The 22028-nt window shown below is 39.2% G+C and overlaps 1 protein-coding gene across 4 annotated transcripts in view; it reads left to right on the top strand.

Moving 5' to 3' along the window:
- CSNK1A1 (casein kinase 1 alpha 1) overlaps nt 1-22028 on the top strand; it is a 68554-nt gene that overhangs the window by 36273 nt on the left and 10253 nt on the right. The window contains exons 4-10 of one of the 4 annotated variants that reach the window (XM_089659444.1): nt 3201-3299; nt 10702-10785; nt 12698-12837; nt 13936-14014; nt 16874-16948; nt 17176-17282; nt 17659-17807. In XM_089659444.1, the coding sequence (XP_089515570.1) occupies nt 3201-3299; nt 10702-10785; nt 12698-12837; nt 13936-14014; nt 16874-16948; nt 17176-17282; nt 17659-17807 (733 nt within the window). Of the gene's footprint in view, nt 1-3200; nt 3300-10701; nt 10786-12697; nt 12838-13935; nt 14015-16873; nt 16949-17175; nt 17283-17658; nt 17813-22028 lie in introns of those variants that run through there. The other 3 variants (XM_089659445.1, XM_089659446.1, XM_089659447.1) reach the window with 3 other exon arrangements.

The raw sequence follows: 22028 nt of genomic DNA, 5'->3' as shown, positions 1-22028 counted from the left end.
TAGCTGCTAGCAATAATTGCATGCAAAATCCAACAGGCTGGATTTACCCAAGTTGATCGATCAACTTTGGTACATTCAGCCGGGCCCATACATGGTTCAAATCTCGGCTGGTCCCTACTGAACCAGCACAGATTCACACAATCTGGCTGGTTTTACCTGCTCTGTGCCGTGGTTTTGCACACAGCATCCCCAATCCTACTCGTGCATGCTCGCTCCCAAGCCTTGCTCTGTGTCCATGAGACACACAGAACGGGCCTTGGACCCCTTTTTTAGTTACCGTAGTTTGTGGCCATTCCACAGGCATTCACAGTTTTAAAGTGTGACATGTTGGGCATCTGTTTACTCAATGTAACATCATATTTTATAATTTACCAAACAATTGTTATTGTTTCTGTGCACTAAAATTCATTAAAGTGTTTTTTTTTTTTTTTTTCCTGAAAATTTGCATTTGATAAACCACTGCACAAATATTGTGAAAATTGCAAAAACCACCATTTATGTTCCAGGGCCTCTGCTTAAAAAAAATATATACAATGTTTTGGGTGGGGTCGAAGGAATTTTTTTTTACATTTAAGTGGCAGAATTGGCTCGAACTGGAAGTGGTTAAAGCGGTTTTAAACCCAAATCCAAGATATTATTTTGCAGCTTACTAACTTCTTGATCTGGCCAGTAACACACCACCTGTATCTGTGAGACCCATCTCTGGATGAATGAGCACTGAAGGCACAGCAGACTGAAGCAGTCTGGGGGGAGGGGAGTGTTAAATGTATTGGCAGATTTAAAACCCTAACTAATTGAAGCCAAACTCCAGCTCGCACTTCATCCCAAAAGGAGAAAAAGCTGCTGTAACTGATTGTAAAGGTTTTACATGAATGAATAAATATAAGCTGATCCTTTTAACCACCCCTGCCAGAGTTGAATTGTTTGTCTCATCCATATAAGCTGAGACATTCTCCTGGAGAGCTTGAGCTTTAGAAAGACTTACTGGCTGGATTACCAGATGAACATAGTCTAAAAAAGAAGAATGAATGCAGCCATCACATCCATGAATTGTTCAGCTGCAATATAATGCATGTTTTTTGGGTTTAACCACTTGAGCTCCAGAAGGCTTTACCCCATTCTTGACCAAGCCATTTTTTGCCGTTCGGCACTATGCTCTTTAACTGACAGTTGTGTGGTCCTGCAACACTGTACCCAAATTAAATTTGTATCTTTTTCTTTTCACACAAAAGAGCTTTCCTTTGGTGGTATTTGATCACCACTGGACTTTTTTTTATCTTATTCTAGACCGAAAATTTTGAGAACATTTTTTACTTTTTGCTATGAAACCTATCCAATAAAAAAATCTAAATTCTTTATAAATTTAGACCAAAATGTATTCTGCTACTTTAACTTTGGTAAAAAAAAAGATCCCTATGAGTGTGTATTGGTTTGTGTGAAAGTTAAAGCATCTACAAACTATGGTATATATAGGAATTTTTAGCAATCTGATACGAACTGATGCTGGGTGGGAATTGACTAAATGACACTGACCTCACCAGTGACATGAATACATTGATCAGTACGAACTATACACTGTCACTTTGCTATAGTTGCTGAGAAGGGGATAACCTCTAGGGGAAATCAAAAGGTTAACTGTGTGCCTTACAATGTGTAATATGTGCTGCTTTTACTAAACGATGTGACTTTTTTTTTTTAGGGAGAAAAGGGCTCTCTGTACAGAGCCCTGTGGTGTTAGTAAACACACCTCTCTACTGTCATTTGGTAAGCCTATCAGCAGGTCCCAGCCATAAATCATTGGCTGGGACCTGCTTGACAGTCTTGTGCTGTAGCGAATGACAGCACAGATGTGGCAGCGGGTACGCACCTGTGCCCCTCCTACCCGGAAATGCCAGATCACGTACATGTTTGTGATCTGGCACAGATGAACCGCTGGCCCATAGTGAAGCTACATGGGCCAGTTGGCAATTGGATACTACTGCTTTAAAGTGGAACTATGACAAAATCAAAAAAATTACATAATGCAGTCAGCAATAGTACAGTGTCTCAGGTCTTCCTCCAAAAAGATAATTCTGTAAGAGGAATAGTTGCCTCTCCCGGCTTGCTGCGTGTCTCTTCCTTTCAAGCCTGCTGAGAAACACACTCCTGAAAGTGTTAATTTCTCCTGTATTCTCCGCTGTGCTTAGTGCTTCCTGTTGCTGACCTCCATGTCACTCCAGGACACAGTGCTATGCCCCGTACACACTATAAGAAAATCGTCCGAAAATGTTTGTACAAGGACTGATCGTCTGATAATCGAATCGTTGGTACACAGCTTTTGAGAACCGATCACGACAATTCGTACGACAATATTCGAAGGGACAAGCGCAAAAATGTTTCTCGAACGATACCAGATCGTACAATTTTCGTTTAATCAGTACGGTAGTCATCTGAAAATACAATCCAAATACAACGCAATACATGACATCACTTTCAAAATTCTTTTCTTTCATAGGAGAATTTTCGTATCTTTAGTAACCTTTTCACTTTTGATGTGAGACTAGCAGGTGAAAAGAAACAGCCGATCGTTCGTCCGATATTTTCATCGTGTGTACAGGGCATTAAGGATGAAGTCAGCAGAAGGAATCGCTGAGTACAGCTGGAGACTCAGACGTATCGGGCTTCATGCACACCAGCAGTTTAAGCTCCTAGAAGCCTAATAGTGTTATCCTACGTGTCCGTGCACACTATTTTAGGCTAGTAGTGTTTTTCAATCTTCTGCGTTTACGAGCAGGAAAAAAAAAATTTTGTAGTGTTTCCTTTTTTTTTTTTTTTTTTTTTTTTTTTTCTTTTTTGTTCCAAAATGTACTCTAAAAATGCTCCTAAACGCTAGTCTGCATGGAGTCTCAATATCTTTACAGATTTACAGGCAAGATATTTTTTCAATGACGTGGTTCAGTAGCTCGGGTTGCTGCAGAAGCATTTACCCTTTTTTTTACAGAATTGTCCTAAAGCGATGCCGTCTGGTAAATTAAAATTGCCCTTAAAGTTCCTATTATGTTGACATTAATGTGTACTACTAGGTTGTCTAGGTCATGTGCTTTAAATGTACCTATATTTCATTATGGTTTTTTGAATCTTTTGCTTAAATTAAAGTTAAATTTGTTTGTTTTTTTGTTTTTGTTTTTTTTTGTGTGTTTTTTTTGTTTTTCTATATTTAGATGATCAGTAGAATTGAATATGTACACACAAAGAATTTTATACACAGAGACATCAAACCAGACAACTTTCTAATGGGCATCGGACGTCACTGTAATAAGGTTAGTGTAATTTGTGAGCTCTGATTTATTTTATATTTTTTTTTTTCCCTTCTTGTACAAGTATAGTTCATTCTCTCCTTGCTTTTTTTCACTGTAGTGATGTATGGAATGTTTTATTGTCCTTGTATCTTTTAATTTTGGACCTGCCTTGTTAGGAAGCCTCCTGCAAGCCTTGGTACTTTGAAACGGTTTATGCTCACATGTTGGTGTCCTCAAGATTTTCCAACATAAGCTAAAATGACTATTTGTGAGGGTTTTTTTTATAAGGAATTAACTGATGGTACACAGACACTACAGTTAAAGCCACACATATCACACATACTTTTCCTCCCTATTCTGGTATTTTTTGGTTCTGCACAGATTGATGCAACTTTTCAGAAGTCTCTGTACCTTGGGTTCTTCTGAACACTTTTTTTTTTTTTATTCTGGACTTGTCCACCATTAAGGTATATTCTTTGGTGGTTGTGTCCACCTGTCTACATATTCCTTGGTTGTGTTAAAGTAACCCTCATGATTTAAAATAAATCAATCCTTATGGTTTCTAAGAGTTTGCTAGTTCCCTGGCTTTCATTTTTACCCCATGGCTTTTTTTTTTACTTGGTAAAGCATTGGCATGGAACAGGCAAGTAGCCAATTAATTCAAAAGTCTGGGCATGAATTACTTTCCAAACCATAGGATGTTTGACTGTCTAGGAGCTTGCAACTTTTGAAATAAAGGTGGTTCCAGCCCCTTCTTTTACACATTTGCTTTATGCTCAGCTAAGTGTGCATGACAGGTGTCCACCATAGAGAAAATGTGACTGATTATATAGTGAGCATTAAACATGGGTATTCACATTGCAATCAGTACTATTCCATGCCAACACATTAGCATCTGTTCAGTTTTTTACTTTACCAAACTGGCCTGAGATTAAGGTTTGCACAGAGAAGTGGTCTTTTTACGTTAATGTATTAGTGCTTGGGGAAAAACAAAAGGCCCTCATTCACAAAAGAATTTTGTCTTTCATTCACCCGTAGGACAGCCACATATACTTTGGTAGAAATATTTTGGATATAATGTTTTGCTGTCCGAATAGAGATTTGTTATGATATCTTTTACTGCTACACTGTATACTTGTTTTAAATGGAACTTTTCTAAACTTGTACTGCTGCTTTAGTTAATAGGAGATTGTTAGCTTTGCATGGTCTTTACATTTTCTTTATCTCCAGCGTTACATTTACTGAGCTAACATAAAGTGCTTCCTTGACAGTGTCATATGTATTAAGCGGGCAGACAGGCAGCAATTGGCAAATCAATAAGCATGCCGTGCATATATAGATTTTAAACTGGGGATTATTATAATGAACAATTGTATACATTACCTTTTTATGGAAGCAAGATTGCCAATTGTGATTTTTTTTTTTTAATTTTATTTTTGTAGCCAATGTTTACCTTTGTTTGCCTGTATGAATGCCAACTTGAGGCCAGACATGAACTGGGTTCCAACAGAGGTGCTTCAGCCACCCTTAACATACCCCAATATTTTCTTGGCTTTTCTTTTTATTTCGTGTGTTAAATATACCCTAAATGACAACTATATTGAAAAATACACATTTCCATTAGACAATATTGTTTTATGCATTTAAAATTTACTAAAAGTTAGATTAGTATGAAGCTGCACTTATTTTCTGTAGGAACAGTCCAGGTGGCTGAATTCCATTCTCACCTGCTATTTTCATCCACTGTTCAGTTTATGGCATGTGAGTTTACAATAATTATTTAGGCTTCAAGGTAAAGTGGACCGAGAAAACAGAAAAGTGTGTATCTGGCCCAAATGTTTACACCTATCAAATCATGCGTGTATAGTTCTGGTCAGTAAGACCCCTTTTCACACGGGCGGGCTCTGCCAGCTGAGCGGGGATCAGTCCTCTGATCCCTGCTGAGCAGGTGAGAACAGGTCTGTTTTGTCCACTCCACTTATGCAGGGCAGACACGGACACAGCCCGCTTTCCTCCTATGGGTGGTTGGATGTAAACGGACTGCCTGTCCGTTTACATCTGACTGTTTTCTGATCCAATAGACAGATGGGGAACAGATCCTCCATCCATCTGCAGGCTGGTGTAAACGGACACATGTCTGTTTACTTCCACAGTTCCATAGAGGATAATGGATGGTCCAATCAGGTCCACCTGAAAACGGACAGGCAGACCCGATTGGTCTGTACATGTGAAAGGGGCTTAAGGGTGTTTTTGTGCAGTTGATGGTGGATTAAAGTCAGTTGCTATGTAGAGCTTTCAAGTGGACTGTGATTTTAGCTTTTTACAGAAAGTCCATATATTAACATTTTAGAAGATCCAGAAGGTCAAAAGTGCACTTGGCCCTTTCACATTTCTGTTCATGCACTAATGGATAGATATAGCATACGATATTGTATGCAGTTTCACATGCTTGCATTCTGTGTGCTTTTAAAGTACAGCAGGAACTTTGAGGACTGAGTTTTCATGGTGTGGATGCATGAACAATGCACCACTATATGGGTTTGATAAATTTGATGAGAAGATTACGTTCACAATTGAATGGGTTCTTCAGAGGATAACTGTACCTTTTGGTACAATTGTTTAATCATTTACCCCCTTATCTCTGATTTCTGCCCACATGGACAAATACCTACCTTTCTCCATGTTCCAACAAGCTTTGCTGTGTGGCCCTGCATGGTACCACACAGTCTTTCCGGTGAAAACATCCTCTTGGTGTGCATGCAGACCACCGCCCCATTACTTCCTAGGAGTAAGCTGTACTCTGCTGGACCCCTGCAGGTCATAATGAATAAAGCTTTCCCATAGAAATTGATGGGCCTGCGGCGTGCACACACACTGAGATCCCCTGGGGGAACTTTCTCTGGAAAGGCTTGTGGTGCAGTGAAGGACAACACAGCAAAAATCACTGGAATGAAGGGGATGGTAAGTATTTGTTCAGGTAGGTAGCATTCAAGGCTATGGGGGAATTAAAAAGGTATAGTTTTTTTAAAAATGCACATGCAGTATCCTCAGATCAGCAGATCTGTTCTATTAGGCATTTTGGAGAGTCTTCGCCCATGTTCACTCTGGTGTTACTACATAGGAAATTAAAAACTATCCATCATTCCAATTTTCAAACCCAAGCAATTTTTAAGGCAACATATATCACTTTTACCTAGACAGTGTAGTTGTAACAGCTATATATGAAAAGCTTGATAGGCTGGATTTGTTTAATGTTAAAGTTTTTGTCTAATGGTGGTGGTTATTTTTATAATGGTTGTCTCTTAATAATTCTGGTACAATAGGTGAAAATGGTTACCTTTTTTCCTTTCCATTTTGACTATTCTCAATCAAATGGTGTCCTATGTAATTTTTAAAATCCTGTGCACACCTCTAATAGAACCATCTAACCGCTGACCGCACAGGTTGTCTGCAGTTACTTTGATCCTGCTTGTGCTTCCCAGTACTTACATTTCTTCACTTCTGAGTTGTGAAGATTAAGTCTTCGTCCAGTCCAGAGTTTAATACCTGGGGGTTTATCAATCTATCACCAGGATAGATTGTGTCCTTAGATGGTGTGTGTGTATGTGTATATATATATATATATATATATATATATATATATATATATATATATATACACACCAACTCCTGAAATTGCTGTTTTTACATAATGGAAGAGCAGAAGGCTGATTGAAAGGTACCTGCTGACAGCTTTTGTGGTCTGCAATTAGATTGTAAAGTTAAATCTGAACTCTGGGAATAAAAGGAGTGAGGGGAACTTAATATATTTGCAATGAGGGATAACTGCTGGTTTTGTCTAAGGGATGAAGAATAAGGTTATATATTTGCCTTCGTTCTTACTTCCTCCTCTGTGTGGCCCGTCTTCTGAAAGCCTCTTCCTTTTGCTGCTCAACTGATTGCAGCTCTCGACATCTTGTCCAATGTATTCAAACTCCTAGGGCCCACTCACAACCTAATATTGTCAGACATTGGAGGGGAGTGTTGGATGCAGGCCGAGTGAGGAATAAGATACGTTTTTATTGCCTTATTCATCACTCACTAGCCAAAAGGAGTAGTTAACCCTCACTGCGAAGAAGGTAATAATTTTTCTTGCTTAGAGTTCAGTTTTAACTTATGTTGGAGGGGCACTCGTATACTTTTAATAAGTTGCACACTTCTAATTTTTTGTAAACCTCTTAGCTGTGTACTTATTCATGGAACATGGAAAACACTTTTTTTTTTAAAACATTCAGTTAACTTGTGAAGTAATGTTTTGGCCCAACTTTCAAGCGACACATTTCTTCTATATACATGTTCTAAATGTTGCCTATGTTATGAGAATACTAAAAAAGGTAAAGCATTTTGAATGCACAGACATATTTAGTATTGCTCTTGGTCTTTGCAATCTAATATGACATTACTGCTATAACCTCAAGGTGGATTTCTTTAAATCTAGTAGAGGTGATATACAAAGAAACTGTATACCCTATAACCCCATCCATCTTTTATTTTGTTTTAGTAGAGTAGTGAATGTTTTGGTGGGTTTTTTTTTGGGGGGGGGTGTTCTGTTGTGAGTCTCATTGGGGGGGGGGGGGGGGATATCCACGCTTTGAGACCGCCAACTTCCCAGCTCTTTCAAAAACATAATGTCTGGCATGTTAGTTAAACTAGAAGACTGGTTGTTTAACATGGTTCCAAATAGCTACCTGCAAATTGTGAAATTAGCAGTGTTTTTCTGGGGTGGCTTTTTTTTTTGTTCAGTCAAAGAAGTGAATATTTAGTCATTATGACTGTGCTGGCTTACTTAAAAGATTTAGACTGTTTATATGAAAAAAAAAAAGTCTGATTACAGCCTTGTCAATGAGCTAATTTCTGTCACCATGCAAAACTGGGAGACATTGAAATTTGTTTGCTAAAGGAAATGAGAACTTCTAATTTGCTTATCCGTTCATTTCTACTTTGTTAAAGGAGAAGTGTAGGAATCAAAGCACATAAACATTCATACTCTCCTCTATGGCTGCAGCATCGTTGTGATGCTGCAGCTGTCCCCCATCAGGTCTAAACCTGAGAACTGAACAATCACTTGATCGCTGATCACTCATTTCTCGGTCCACTCTGAGCAGAGAGGTGACTCTGTCACCGCTCTCTGCTCTGCCTCTACCGCACTCACTGGAGAACTGGGTGCAAGTGGCTGGCTCAGGCTCTCAGTGGCGCACTGATGTTGAGCCATCTGCTGGTCAGGCATCTGTATGGATCCCAACGTTGTCAGGACTCTCCCAGAGTCTGGAGCAACTCTGATGTTAGTCAACTGCAGGCTTTAGCTGTCTGATTCTGGGTCACAAAGTGACAAAAGTGAAGCTTTGGCCATACTTCTTTTAAAAGCTAATTCATGTTTGTTTTATCTGTACAGATTGAGTATACAAACAGAAATTTGGTATTCAAATGATTTGGTAATTGAAGTGAATTTTTACACAATTTGTTTATTTTGTGAAGATTCTTGACTGAATTGGCCTCAGTGTGTGAATTCAAGCTGATTGTCGGACTTTAGCTTAAGTTAGGAGATGAAAGGTCCCAAACTACACAATGCAATATAAGCCTGCACAGTTATAATTTGATAGACTAGTCAGATTAAAAAAAAATGTATGTAGTATTGCAACCGTGCAGTACTCTTAGCCATTTCGACCTGGGCTGTCCCAAAACCTGGCATTTTTAAACTTCTCAGCCAGTGAAAGATATAACTGAACTCTGTTCCTTGCTTGAATGTAAAATAACCAATAAAATCATTTTTGAGATTCCATTCCAAAAAATTCAAGTGTTTAGAAAATTGGAAGTGTGCAACAGCAGCATTGTAGTGCTGGATTTGTCTTCATGGGACAACCATACACTAGTAAATGGACACACGCTGGTCACTTTGGCACTAAGCTTAAAGAGAGCCTGTAGTGCCAGAATATGGAGGTTTTCATTTATAACCAACCCCTGTTACTTCCTAGTTAACTTTCTAAAATTTAGGCTAACAGCTGGAATACTTTGTAAGTTACTGAGCAGGAATACGTATACAAATCTGTTCTGATTTCACTCCTAGCTTTGTGATTTGCTTGTCCATTCCAGATTAATGGCTTGAAGCAAAGTAAACCCACCAATTTAACGGTTTTCCAAAAGAAAGCTTAATAATATGCAATAACGGTCATTAAAACCCTATTTAAGCAAATATACCAAAATATTTTCATTTGCATTCTACATACTAGGGCATAAGCAGTTTATGCTACATTCAAGGCATGTCTCTGGTGATAACTGTCATAGTACCCAGCATGCTTATGTCAGCTTACAACTGAACTTTCAAGTCCTTAAATGGCTGTTGCCCTAGCTGGTCAGGTGCCACTTTAAAGAATCCAGTGACAGCTAGGAAACTAGCATTAGAAATCTGCAATTGCAACCTCCATATTTTGACAACTCTGGTTTCCTTTTGAGTACCTTCAGTGTGGAGTCTTTTTATTTTTTATATATATTTTATAATTTAATATTACCCGGTGTTTGTATTTACCCCATCTTTCCTTGACATTTTCTCCCTACTCCTTACTTCATTTAGCCCTAAGTATTGCAATTTTTATGTTTTTCTGTTAGGAAGACCAATACACCAGATTGTTGTATTTTTCTTGAAAATTTTTAATCTTGACCAAAATGTTGATCCAAATTTTTTTTTCTTCTCATTTTTATGTATATATTTTGTGCAATAAAATTGGATTATAGGACAAGTTACATTCCCACTGAACAACCTTTTAATATTACTATTTTAGGGAATGTAATTGCAGGACTTCTGGTAATCTTGTTCCAGTTCTCAGACTTTTTTCTTTATATTGGTCAGAATTTCTGTTCCTATAGCAACAAAGCCCCGCATGCTTACTGTACTCTTTCAGGTGACAAAATGCCTTACACCTCTTCCTTACTGAAGATTTTTTTGCTAAATCATTTGGATGGATGATTGAGGAAGGGCATTTTGGGATATGAAGAAATCTCCACCTGCTTGACTTCCATGATGGATGAACCATTTGTTCATTTGCTATGGAAGAATTAGGTGTGTTCCAGCCCTGATTGCCAGTTGGGTATTGCCATTTGGTAACCAGCAAGTGGACAGTGTCATGACCTTTAATGGCCTCTTCTTAAATCTAACATTTACTCTAAATCAACTTGAATTTGGAAATCGGCTTGAATTTGGAACTCAAATTTAGTGACCCTTAGTTGCCAAGTGGAAAGAGGATGGCATTTGACTCCCCTGTTTTTTTTTTTGTTTTTTTTTTCTTCTTTTTTTTTTTTTTACCGCCTCGGTGTTGCCTGTCTGCGCCGGCCATTGTTGCATTGTAAGCAATACTGTTTGATGCACTGCCACCCTCTATTGTCTGTTCAGTGTTTCGAATCTCCAGTGGGGAAGAGGAAAAGAAGCATGACTGTTAGTACTTCTCAGGACCCATCTTTCTCAGGATTAAACCAGGTCTGAAACTGTCTCCTATTCCAACTTCCACCCCAAATTCATGTGCTTTTCTTATCCTTGGTTTTTCCCTTATCCTTATTTTAACCAAACAATCTAGGCCTTGCACAAGCACCTCTTATGTTGGCATTATTCAGACATACTTGGCAAACATGTAACATTACTAAGAAATTTTCTTGGCCTTTTCTTTACTCAGTGCTGAATGTTTGTGTGCCTTTTTGATTTCCATTGGTTTCGCTTTTTTTGTGCAACTAGCATAAGAGCATGCTTCTGAGATGAGGAAACTGTAAACCATTTTACATCCCTATTAGGCCTCTGTCCACCATGTGCTTTGGATTCTTGTGCCAGTATCTTAGCTTCTCTGGCACAGTTGCATATGTTGTAATGTGTGATCCTGTTGAATGTATTTGTGTTATTTCAGAACTAATTTTATGAATTGGTTTTAGCTGCATCTCTCCAGAACTTTTACCATGCATATATAAAATACACTTGTCAGTAGTGTTTGTTCATGTGCCCATCATTTAGGTAGTTTGTATAATAGCTTGGACTATGTGAGCATTCCTTGAACAGCAATATTGAACCCAACAATACTGTGAAGTATTGTAATGTGTACTTGTTTGATTTCAAGCCTGAAAGTTGGTATGCTATTTAGTTAATACAGTGGCTACATTTAGTACTTAACCCAGTTAGAATGTTATGTCATGAAAATAACAACATGAATTGATAGGGGGGAGGGGGAAAGGACCTTCATTGTTTCTGGCAGTTGATCTGTGGTCTGTTTTTTTATGCTGTTTGGCTTTTGTATATATTGGCAAAATGTTGTAAATTCAGTTTAGTATTATACTTTTTGAACCCGTGTGGATGCGTTGTTGACCGTTAGCTTTTTATATCCCACCAATGCAGAAGTCCTATACAGAGCAAAGATTTTAGGCTATAGAGTGTTTTTTCAAACGGTTGTCCTACTGCCATGGTGCTGTATGTGTTATGGTTGTACTGTTTGTAGTTTAAGACCAGAGTCAGCATTTGGTAATCTCACACTTAAACCTTGGATGGAAAAAGGCCAAGCTGCATGACTGTATGGTTTTATACTTTGTCAGTTCATGTCCTTGGCAGCTTGTAGAAAATGTCTTTAGTCGGACACTGTTTACGGTCAGAAAATTGTGTTTTTTTTGTTTTGTTTTTTTTATTTCATGTTGCTGTAGTGAGAATGCAGTATAAGCTCAGTCATTGCATGTCTGTGCATGTTCTTGTTAAGTTGGCACAAACCTAGTGTTTAAAAACTTGAGGCATAGAACATTGTGAGGGGAGTTTAGTTTGTCTAGCTGAAGAACTTTTTACCATTTATTTAATTTGCATGCGTAAGTGAGCTTTCTTGACTAGTCTTTTGTAGTTGAGTAGGTCGCATGGTTAAAAACACTCATTGCAATTTTGTTAAGAAAATGGATGTTGGTCCCCACTGTCTTAGCTGATCGAAGACAGAGTTTTAGTGAAAACTGTATTTGTAAATGATTGGCAATTTCTAAATTTGAACACTTAAAATGTGCCATGCATGGACATATTGGACATTTCAGTGATGCCTACATGTCTCCATGCCTGACCATTCATTTTGGTGAAAGTGTTTCCTACATAAGCCAAGTGTTTGTTTACTGTAGCTTTCATTAAATTATTACTGCCCTTTTCAATTTGGTGAAATAATTTAATGTATATATTAGTCACTAACCAGTTGAATGTAAAGCATTTAAATCTCGCCTTCCAATGACTTTGAAAAATCAGATGGCAATATATGTATATAATTTTTTTGGGCGGTTGTTGTGCTGTGATTAGAGCATGTTCAGATTCTCATTGATTTTCATTTGTACCAGTGATCCGTACTCTAACATTTTTTATTTTTTTTTTTTATATTTTTCTTCACAAGTTATTCCTTATAGACTTTGGTTTGGCCAAAAAGTACAGAGACAACAGAACAAGGCAACACATACCATACAGAGAAGACAAAAACTTGACTGGCACAGCCCGCTACGCTAGTATCAATGCCCACTTAGGAATTGAGCAGAGGTAATGACATCTCAATTGAGTAGTCAGAATTTGTGTTTCAAGAGTTTGATAGAAAATCACACATTTACAGTGACTTAGTGGCTACCATGATTGTTTTGTGGCACTGGTGTACTAGGTTCCCCAGTAAATTGTGAGCCCCTTTTATACAGTACAATATTTTTTTCCTGTTTACTCTGTACAGTGCTACATAGGCATGGGAAATAACCTGTTTTAAGCAGAACTTCAGATTTTTTTTTTTTTTTTTTTTTTTAACTTAAAATGAAAATGTTCAGTGCTAGAGGAGGTGTAAGTGGTTTAAGTCCCTTTTTAGGTGTGATTGCAATTACTGTAAATTACACTGTCTTTTATGCCAGGAAGTAAAGCTGCGTACTGGATTTTTAATAGCCGAAAGTCCCATGGAGGAGGCTTATCAGAAAGTAGAGGTTTTCATGCTTTCCCAATATCCTATTGATGTGTGGTGGTTTTGGGATGTTCTGATTACCTGAAGTCTAATGTGAATCTAATTGGACTACTGATGTTTGACTTCAGTTGTGTATCTGAGCAGCCAGCTTGACTCATTGGTAACGTTAACCTTATTGCAGCAGATGATTAATGGCATTCGGTACAGTTTACAATTTAGTAGGCTGGCAGCTCTGTACCAAATGTAATGTGTTTACCTAAAGTGGTTCTAAAGGCAGAACGTTTACTACCTTAATGCATTCATGCGTAAAGGTAAAAAAACCTTCTGGATGCAGCTTCCCCCACTAATACTTGCCTGAACTCAATCCCCATTGGTTCCCGCTCCTGTCAGTTACAGCAAGTGAGAGGGGCACGTCCGAGCCCCATTCTGTGGGTCTTTTGTACACACACACACAGCCTGCTTGGGAATGAGCCTGCACATGTGCCCCATAGCAAGCGGCTTGCTATGGTGGGCACTTGGAAGGGGGAGGGCTTTGAGCGCTGGCAGGGTACCCCAGAAGAGGAGGGTCAGGGCTGCTCCGCAAAACTATTGCGTATAGTAGGTAAGTATAATATGTAGGTTATTTTTCAAAAATAAAATTTGAACCTTTTACAATCACTTTAGGAAAAGTCCTCTTATTGTGTGTTTCCTTTTCACAGTCGTCGTGATGATATGGAGTCTCTAGGATATGTACTAATGTATTTCAACAGAACTAGCCTTCCTTGGCAAGGGCTGAAGGTAGGTTATGTCTTAGTCTGCTGGTAACCTCACTAGTACATGAAGCAATGCCTTCAGCTAATTCATTTAACTCTATATGGTTATCCCTACATTATACGTACAGGTCAAAAGGAGGTAAGGACCGGATTAAGAATGGTGTGGTAGAGCCAGACTTAGAACATAGTGTAAAATTGTTGCTTTCTTTCTGTTAAGAAGAAGGAAAAAAGAAAAGAAAACTTGGCCAGAAAACAATGGTGTTAGTATCAGGTAGACGTGATAGTGACCACAGGCATAGCCAATTTAGGAAAAACTGACTTCCCCTTTCCTTAGAATTTTTAAAAGCCCTGTTGTGTAAGGTTGGCAAGTACTCACAAGAGGCTAAATCATAAAATATAAAAGCCAAAGCAGTGTCCAAATGCTGCTGCAGAAGTAACTGTAAGGAACACATTTTATGTCTATACTTTGGTCAACAAATGATTCATATTATCTACTGAATATGGTACAGCTTTCATTGGGAGTTAAACTCCCATTTAGGAATATAGTTAGGCTTTACTAAATTGAAAGTAAAGCCTAACTATATTCCTAAATGTTCCCTCCCCCTCCTCTACCTATTATATCTAACCTGTATAAAATACATAGGCTTTTGAATGTTAACGTTTTAGTAAGCAGTAGTGCTAGGGCTGTTCTTTTCATGCATTAATTTCTTAGAAAAGCAATGCTGCAACCTTAACCTCTACTGTGTGGGCAGGCTCTTGGGAGTCAGCAAATATTGGCATCAGTGTTTAAATTTGGAGCATATAGGACTAATTATGTTTGGATTTAAAGTGGTTGCAAACTCTTACATATACCCACTGAAGTGAATGTGCCCTCAGGTGATGCATAGAGATGAAACAAATCCTACATAAGTTGTACCTGTTTAACTACAGCCATTTCCACTGTAGAACCTTTTTAAAACACATAGATGAAAGGATTATTCTCAGCAGTAGAAAGCAGGGGGTGGGAATCTGACCTCTCACACTGCAGAGCTAGAGCATAAAGCTGTAGTGTAATCTGATAGCTGAGTGGAGGGAAGGAACACACCCTGTACACAGGCTCATAGCGAAAACATACAGAGCAGAGGCCAGAAGTCGCTTGCTGTGTGCTGGAGGGGGCGAGCTTCAGGCCGTTGTCAGCTTAGAGTTCCAAGACAAACCAGACTGTTTTGATTCAGGCTAGTACACACTATAATGGGATGGGCTTTGTTAATTTTTTGTGTCTAAGGTTTGCAACCAGTTTCTTGTGTCAGAGTAAATGGAATTTAAGTTAAATGAGGCAACAGAGTGTTGGGGCAACAGTTGTAAGAGACACCAGGCAGCTAAGTGCAAATCAGTTAAGTGGAGAAAGTGGATTTTGCAGTTACGCTTATTCAGTACACAGTCTATTACTGCACTGAGTTTAACTAAATGACGTAGCTGCTGTCACCTTGCCCACTGCAGTCCTAATGCAAGGACAGGCATTTGTCTGGTTTGCTAGTGTATTTTTCACTGCATGGAGTGCTTTTTTTTTTTTTTTTTTTTTTGGGCGCTGCAGGTTTTGATGCAAACTAACGCATCGTGCTGTCGCTATATAAATAGAACTTAAAGCAGAACTAAATCCTCCTAACCTTTGCAGACCCTGAAGCTGCCATCTTAGCCTCTGTTTGAACTGCACCACTTGCAGCTGCATGTGTGATTTTTAATTTTGACACCAGCCATTTGATAGCTGGACAGTTCAGTTGAGAGTTTAACATAAGCACACTGACCACGCTAACCGTTATCATTCAAGACTGTTAAATTGATGGGTTTAGTTCTGCTTTAAAGTCATTTGTGACTTTTCAAAAAAGTTCTAACTGAGAAAAAAAGTTAAACATTGTGATTTGCCAGAATGGGCATGGTTTCCACCTGCTCTAAGTCCATGGTTGTGCAGTCAGCAGGGGTAGGGGGCTTTGTGGCTGTGAACTGAGGTAGGGGCAGCCATGCTGATTCTTCTCCAGGGAAGCTGCCCTTGCAAGATTTTTACAAGTCTACTGATGAGATTAAAAGACAAGAAAATTAGGAAAGAAATTTCAGCAAGGACATTCTCTAGAGTGAGAGCTATGTAGGTAATTTGGGTCATTCGTAGAACTCAATTTTCAACATCACATTGGCTGTAGAAAGCAGTCATATTCATAGAGGGACATTTGTCAAGATGGTAGCTGACAGAATCTGGAGCAGCATTTCATGGTAACCAATCTGCTTCGATCTTCAGCCTGTTCAGTTGAGAATTGAAAGGAAATTTGAGAGCTGTTTGGTTGCCATACTCCGCTCCTCCAGATTCTGTCAGCTCAAGTTTTAATAAATTCACCTCTTTTCTGGACTTGTTAAAGTGGTGTTCTGGCCCCCGCCACCTCCCCCCCCCAAAATAAAATAAAAGCAGCCACAAATTCTGTGGTTGCTGACGTTTAATAGTACAGCACTTAACCCGTCTATGCATCCTGCGGTGTCCTAACCCCAAGCTGATTCTCCAGTCGGCTGCGGGGTGCTGGTGTCATCATCTTAACTAAGCGAAATCGGCAGTGAAGCCTTCCGGCTTCACCACCAGTTTCCTACTATGTTTTATGAATGGACTACGGTACTCTCGAACCTTGGAAGTGTCCAGTGGGCTTGGGTGGGGGAGAGGTGTCGAGCTTAGAAGTAAGAGCAGCTACCTGAAACCCCCCCACCAAAAGGTGCCAAATGTGGCAGCTGAGGGGGGGAGGAGGCAGAAAAGCGGATCTTCCACTTTTGGATGGAACTCCGCTTTAAATAGGCTGTTAAACATTTTTTCCTGCTGGCATGTTTTTTTTTTTCCTTGCGCAAATGTATAAAATTACCTGTTCCACAGGCAGCAACCAAGAAACAGAAGTATGAAAAAATCAGCGAAAAGAAGATGTCCACTCCTGTTGAAGTTTTGTGCAAGGTAAACATACAGCCTGTTTAAAGTATGATTATTGTAACGTGGCTGACTGCATTCAATATATGCCACTTTAAAAATGTACCCATGCCATTTTAGCATGGCAATTGGTTTACATGTCACAAATATTTTACATGCGCTGAATGTAATTGCCTTACTTTTGGTTTGACAGTGGAGATCTCTAATGGTCACACTGCATGTTGTTTGACAGCCTTTCTCCATTCTTTACGCAGGGATTTCCTGCAGAGTTTGCCATGTATCTCAATTACTGTCGTGGATTGCGCTTTGAGGAGGCACCAGATTATATGTATCTGAGGCAGCTCTTCCGAATTCTGTTCAGGTTAGTGTTTTTATTTTAAAATCTAGCCGTTGATGGAAATATATATTTGTGGCAAATTGTTGATAAAAACTAATAGCAACTAATAAGACATCTATTATAATTATCTACAGTGTCCCAGATAAATTGTCCATGCGTTATACAGGGCTACCTGGTAAACTGTTTTATGATTGTCCTCTTTATGCTTGACAGCTGGATGATGATCTACTAGAGACTGAAAGGGCATGCACTTGGTTTATTTTACACAGTGTTTGTAAATGCAGTAGAGATGGTTAAGACTTTAGGTATTTACCAGGCATAGATTTATTATACACCCATTCCCCTCTCCAACTTCAAAAGTACTGGACTGATTCCACATTGTGTTTTTGCTCTCTTTCAGAACTTTGAACCATCAGTACGACTACACATTTGACTGGACAATGCTCAAGCAGAAGGCAGCTCAGCAAGCAGCCTCCTCCAGTGGGCAGGGCCAGCAAGCCCAAACCCCCACAGGCAAGCAAACTGACAAATCCAAGAGTAACATGAAAGGTTAGTAGCCAAGAGCCAAGAGACGTTTCAGGGAAAACAGTAAATTATTAGGAAAAACAAGAGACAATTGAAATATTCATAACTGATAGTGTTAGATCGAGGAGGTGTTATGATACCAATTTGGCTTATTAATGCAAAAAAAAAAGAAAGAAAAGAGAAAAAAATTTAAAAAGAAAAAAAAAAGACGTCCTTGGAAAATTTGACTACTAACTTTAAATTCAGATTTCCTTATTTGTGTATCAATTTATTTATGGCAATCTCTCATCTTTTGGGATTTTGGGTCATCTTAACTGCACCTCTTTCATACGTTATCTCCCTTTTCCAATTGTGGGAACCAGTCTCTGGTGGTGTGAATGTGAAGGCTTCTTAGTTCACATTCCTGGACCTAACACTTAAAGGATTGCTGGGAGTTCAAACTTCCCTCTTGCTATAAGCTCTGCAGCTACCTTCCCAAACCTTAGTCCTTTTGATGCAAAAAGGATTTGTTGCCTAGTTCAAGTCCCTTTTGGCATCGTATTGGTAAGGAAATGGTGATGGTCTTTAATACAAAAATCACAGGAAAATTGTGACAGCCTTTTTAAGCGCTCATATTATGTACCATTTTAATTATCAAAGGTTGATGCAAGCAAAACATTGAAACAGCTTGAAGGAGCCTGTCAGGAAGAATATTGGGAGATTTCAAAGCTGATTTTTTTTTTTTTTTTGGTCATTTTGAAGGTTCAAGTCGCCTTTCTTGGTCACTGACCTGTGGGGACATCTTGTAATGTGTGCAGGCTTGGCCGATGACTATGACTAATAGTGTGAAAAGGATAGATTAAAAGTCCCAGCATATTCTTCATCAAATACAAGTCAATGTTTTTGATAGCTTTGATCTTGACAGGATCTCATGAACAAGCAGACATGGACTAATTGTTATGTGGAGCTCCTGACCTGGCGGAGGAGCCTAAGCTGCCAAAACTTCTGTGTTCTTTTTCACATTTTTCATTTATTGAACACCTCTACTCCAAGGCCTATTAGGCTCTTGATTAATGTGATTAAAAAGCATCAAAGAAGTGTGATGGCTTTTTTTAAAGGGTAAAATTACTTATTCATTCTCCCAGTTTTGGCACCCTTTGATTAATATATGTATGTACGCATAGTCTGTCACAGTTTTCCAGATTTCCAAATTGGTGGCTTTATTTTCCTTTTTGGCCAGTAATTGGCTTCATAAAAAAGATGTTGCTACTGAAACCTCCCAATTCCAAAAATGTTGGGACACTATGTACAATCTACATAAAACAGAATTTAGTGATTTGCAAAGCTCATAAATCCATTTTTTATTCACGGTAGAAAATAGAAAAAAAAACAAATCTGTAAACTGAGAACATGTAGCATTATGAGAACAAAGTAAGGTAATTTTGAAATTGATGGCAGCAACAGTTCTCTAAACGCTGGCAAACAAAAAGTTGACAAAGTAAGCAGTGCTAACAAGGAAGAGCTGGAACGAAATTTTGCAACTAATTAGGTTAACCTCTTGGCATTGGCAGTATGCAAATATGCGGCCTCTTGACAGGTGTGACTTGACTGAGAGAGGCCACATAGTTGTGTACCAGGTGTGAACAAATGTGTGAAGAGCACAGTTACTGACACCTATTGGAAAGCTTCCCAATCATGTGACCACTGTGACAGCCAATCACGGTTGTCACATGATCAAATGCCCCCACCTCCATGCATCACAAATCCCTTAATGGGCCAGGAGGTGTGGCGCCAAGGGTTTGTCAACATGCCAGTAACCTGATTGGGTATAAGAAGGGCAACTTGGAGAGTCAGTTTCTCAGAATTAAGGTGGGCAGTGGTTCACCAGTCTGTAAAAAGCTCCCTCTAAAAATTATCAAACCATTTTAGAAAAATGTTCATCAATATAAAATTACAAAGACTAAATATATTTCCAAGGTATCAAAAGATTATGATCTAGAGCAGGGGTGGGCAAACTTTTTGACTTGAGGGCCGCAATGGGTTCATATATTGGACCCGGGGGCCGGACCAAGAGTAGATGAATGATGTGTATGTGTCATCCATAGTAAGTATAGTAATATTCCCCCATAGTAAGCATAGTAATTCATCCCCCATATAGTAATTCATCCCCCCTATAGTAAGCCCCCCCTGTGTCAATTCACTTACCTTTGCTCCGCGCGTTCCTCTCGCCGTGTTCCCGCGCTGTTCCGGTCTTCAGGGCGGACTGTGAGAGGAGCCTAGCTCCCCTCACGTTCGTCACGCTGCCCCGCCTACACACATCCTGACAGCCTCACATCACGCTCCGCGGGTCGGATTAAAAGGTCCACGGGCCGTAGTTTGCCCATTGCTGATCTAGAGGAATCTCTGCACAAAAAACAAGGCAAAACGCATTATTGGATGCCCCTGATCTTTTGACCCTCAGGCAGCACTGCATTAAAAGCAGGTATGATTCTGTGGTGGACATCGCTGCATGGGCTCAGGAATACAAAAAATTGCTCTGAGAACACAGTTCCCCGTGCCATCCAAAAATCCAAGTTAAAGCTCGATCATGCAAGGAAAGCATATCTGAACATGATCCAAAATGCTGCTGTCTTCTCAAAGCTCATTTAAAATGGTCTGTTGCAAAATGTAAAACTATTGTGTGGTCAAGCAAATCGAAATTTGACATTCTTTTCGTTAACCATGTGCACCACGAATGGCACAACATTCCTCTTCCAAAACTCTAGCAATTTGTCGCCTGTTCCCAGACGTTTTAGAGTGTTAAAAGAAGAGGGGATGCTTTGTGGTATGGCCCTGTCCAAACCTTTTTGGAATTGGGGTTGTACTTTGCCAGCTTTTTGTTGCCCTATCCCAACTTTTTTCAGACTTGTTGCTACCATCCTTTTCAAAATTCTTTTTTTTTTTTTTTTTTTCCTAATGGTACATGTTCTCACTTTAATCATTTAATGTTTTTTATTGTGACTAAAATATGGGTTTATGAAATTTGTAAATAATTGCATTCTCATTTTATGTAGATAGCATCTCAGCTTTTTTTGGAATTGGGGATGTATGTATTTCCTGAGCAAGACCAAGATATGCACTTCATATTTTGTACATGTTCCTCAGAATTGTATTGCTTAATTCAAGGCCATGAATGATTATGAGTTTGGACAACTTTATTAAACATGTTGCTGTTCACAGGTCTGCAGCACTGCTGGCGAACTTCAGTGAAGCTATCCGCACACAGGGAGGATGTGGAAATCTGGCCAGGGCTGGGATTTATGCAGGATGGGGCAACAGGATTCACTACGGCAACTCTAAATGGGCCTGGGCGCATAGAATTATTCTGCAACTAGCCAAACTCTTAAAGGGGCAGTAAGCCTGTTTATGTAGACAGATGTGCTTCATATTTATTAGAAAATTGCTAAGAAACTGCCCAATTCTTAAATTTTTTTTTCCCTTTTTAAAAGACCATTTTGCTTGTTTTGTGAACTGGGTCCCAATGCCAGGAGTGCTTTCAAAATGCATATTGCAAATGTTTTACTAGGGCATGTAGTGCTTCTTGCAGTATGTTTTGGTTATTATAAAATTGTTACTTAGTCAGCATGGCTTCAAGAGGGAAATTACCTTATTTTGATGTGATCCTGTTAATGCGCAGAGAGCATTACAAGTCAGGTTTCTTTCTCATTGGGTACCATTTAGGGGGTTCACACTACATTGTCCTTGGCGTCTTACAGTTTTGCAGGTTACCTGATTTCCTCAACCGAGCTGGGGATGTTCATGATGGAGCAGACTCTTAAATCAAGAATGCAGATGTCTTATGATCATGACACCAGCACATTGACAAAGATTAACCAGGTTCTAGAACAGTATGGGGAAACTACTGGATAAGGAAGGCTGTGTTAATGAGGAGGTGGAGACTCCGCTCCTTGCAGAGTTCGAAAGGGCTGGGACAGTGATAAGATTTTAACTACCCAGAAATTGACTGGAGTAATGAAACTGCAGCAACAGTCAGAGTAAAAATGTATACACCTACTACAGGACAATTTTGTGATAGACTTCATAGAGGCCCCAACTAGGAATGATGCTCTGCTGGACCTGGTGATCTCAAACCATGCAGAGCTTATTACTAATATCCATTTAAAAGAACATCTGGGTAGCAGTGACCATAACGTGATTTCATTTGTTAGCTGTAAACAACGAGCACATATGGGGAAAAATAAAAATGCTCAACTTTTAAGAGAGCTA

Source organism: Staurois parvus, unplaced genomic scaffold (genome assembly GCF_062004578.1).
Source record: "Staurois parvus isolate SC_StPar_1 unplaced genomic scaffold, SC_StPar_1.0 ptg001158l, whole genome shotgun sequence".
NCBI lineage: Eukaryota > Metazoa > Chordata > Amphibia > Anura > Ranidae > Staurois > Staurois parvus.
Note: the sequence above shows the minus strand (reverse complement) of the source record. Positions and strands in the feature narration are given on the sequence as shown.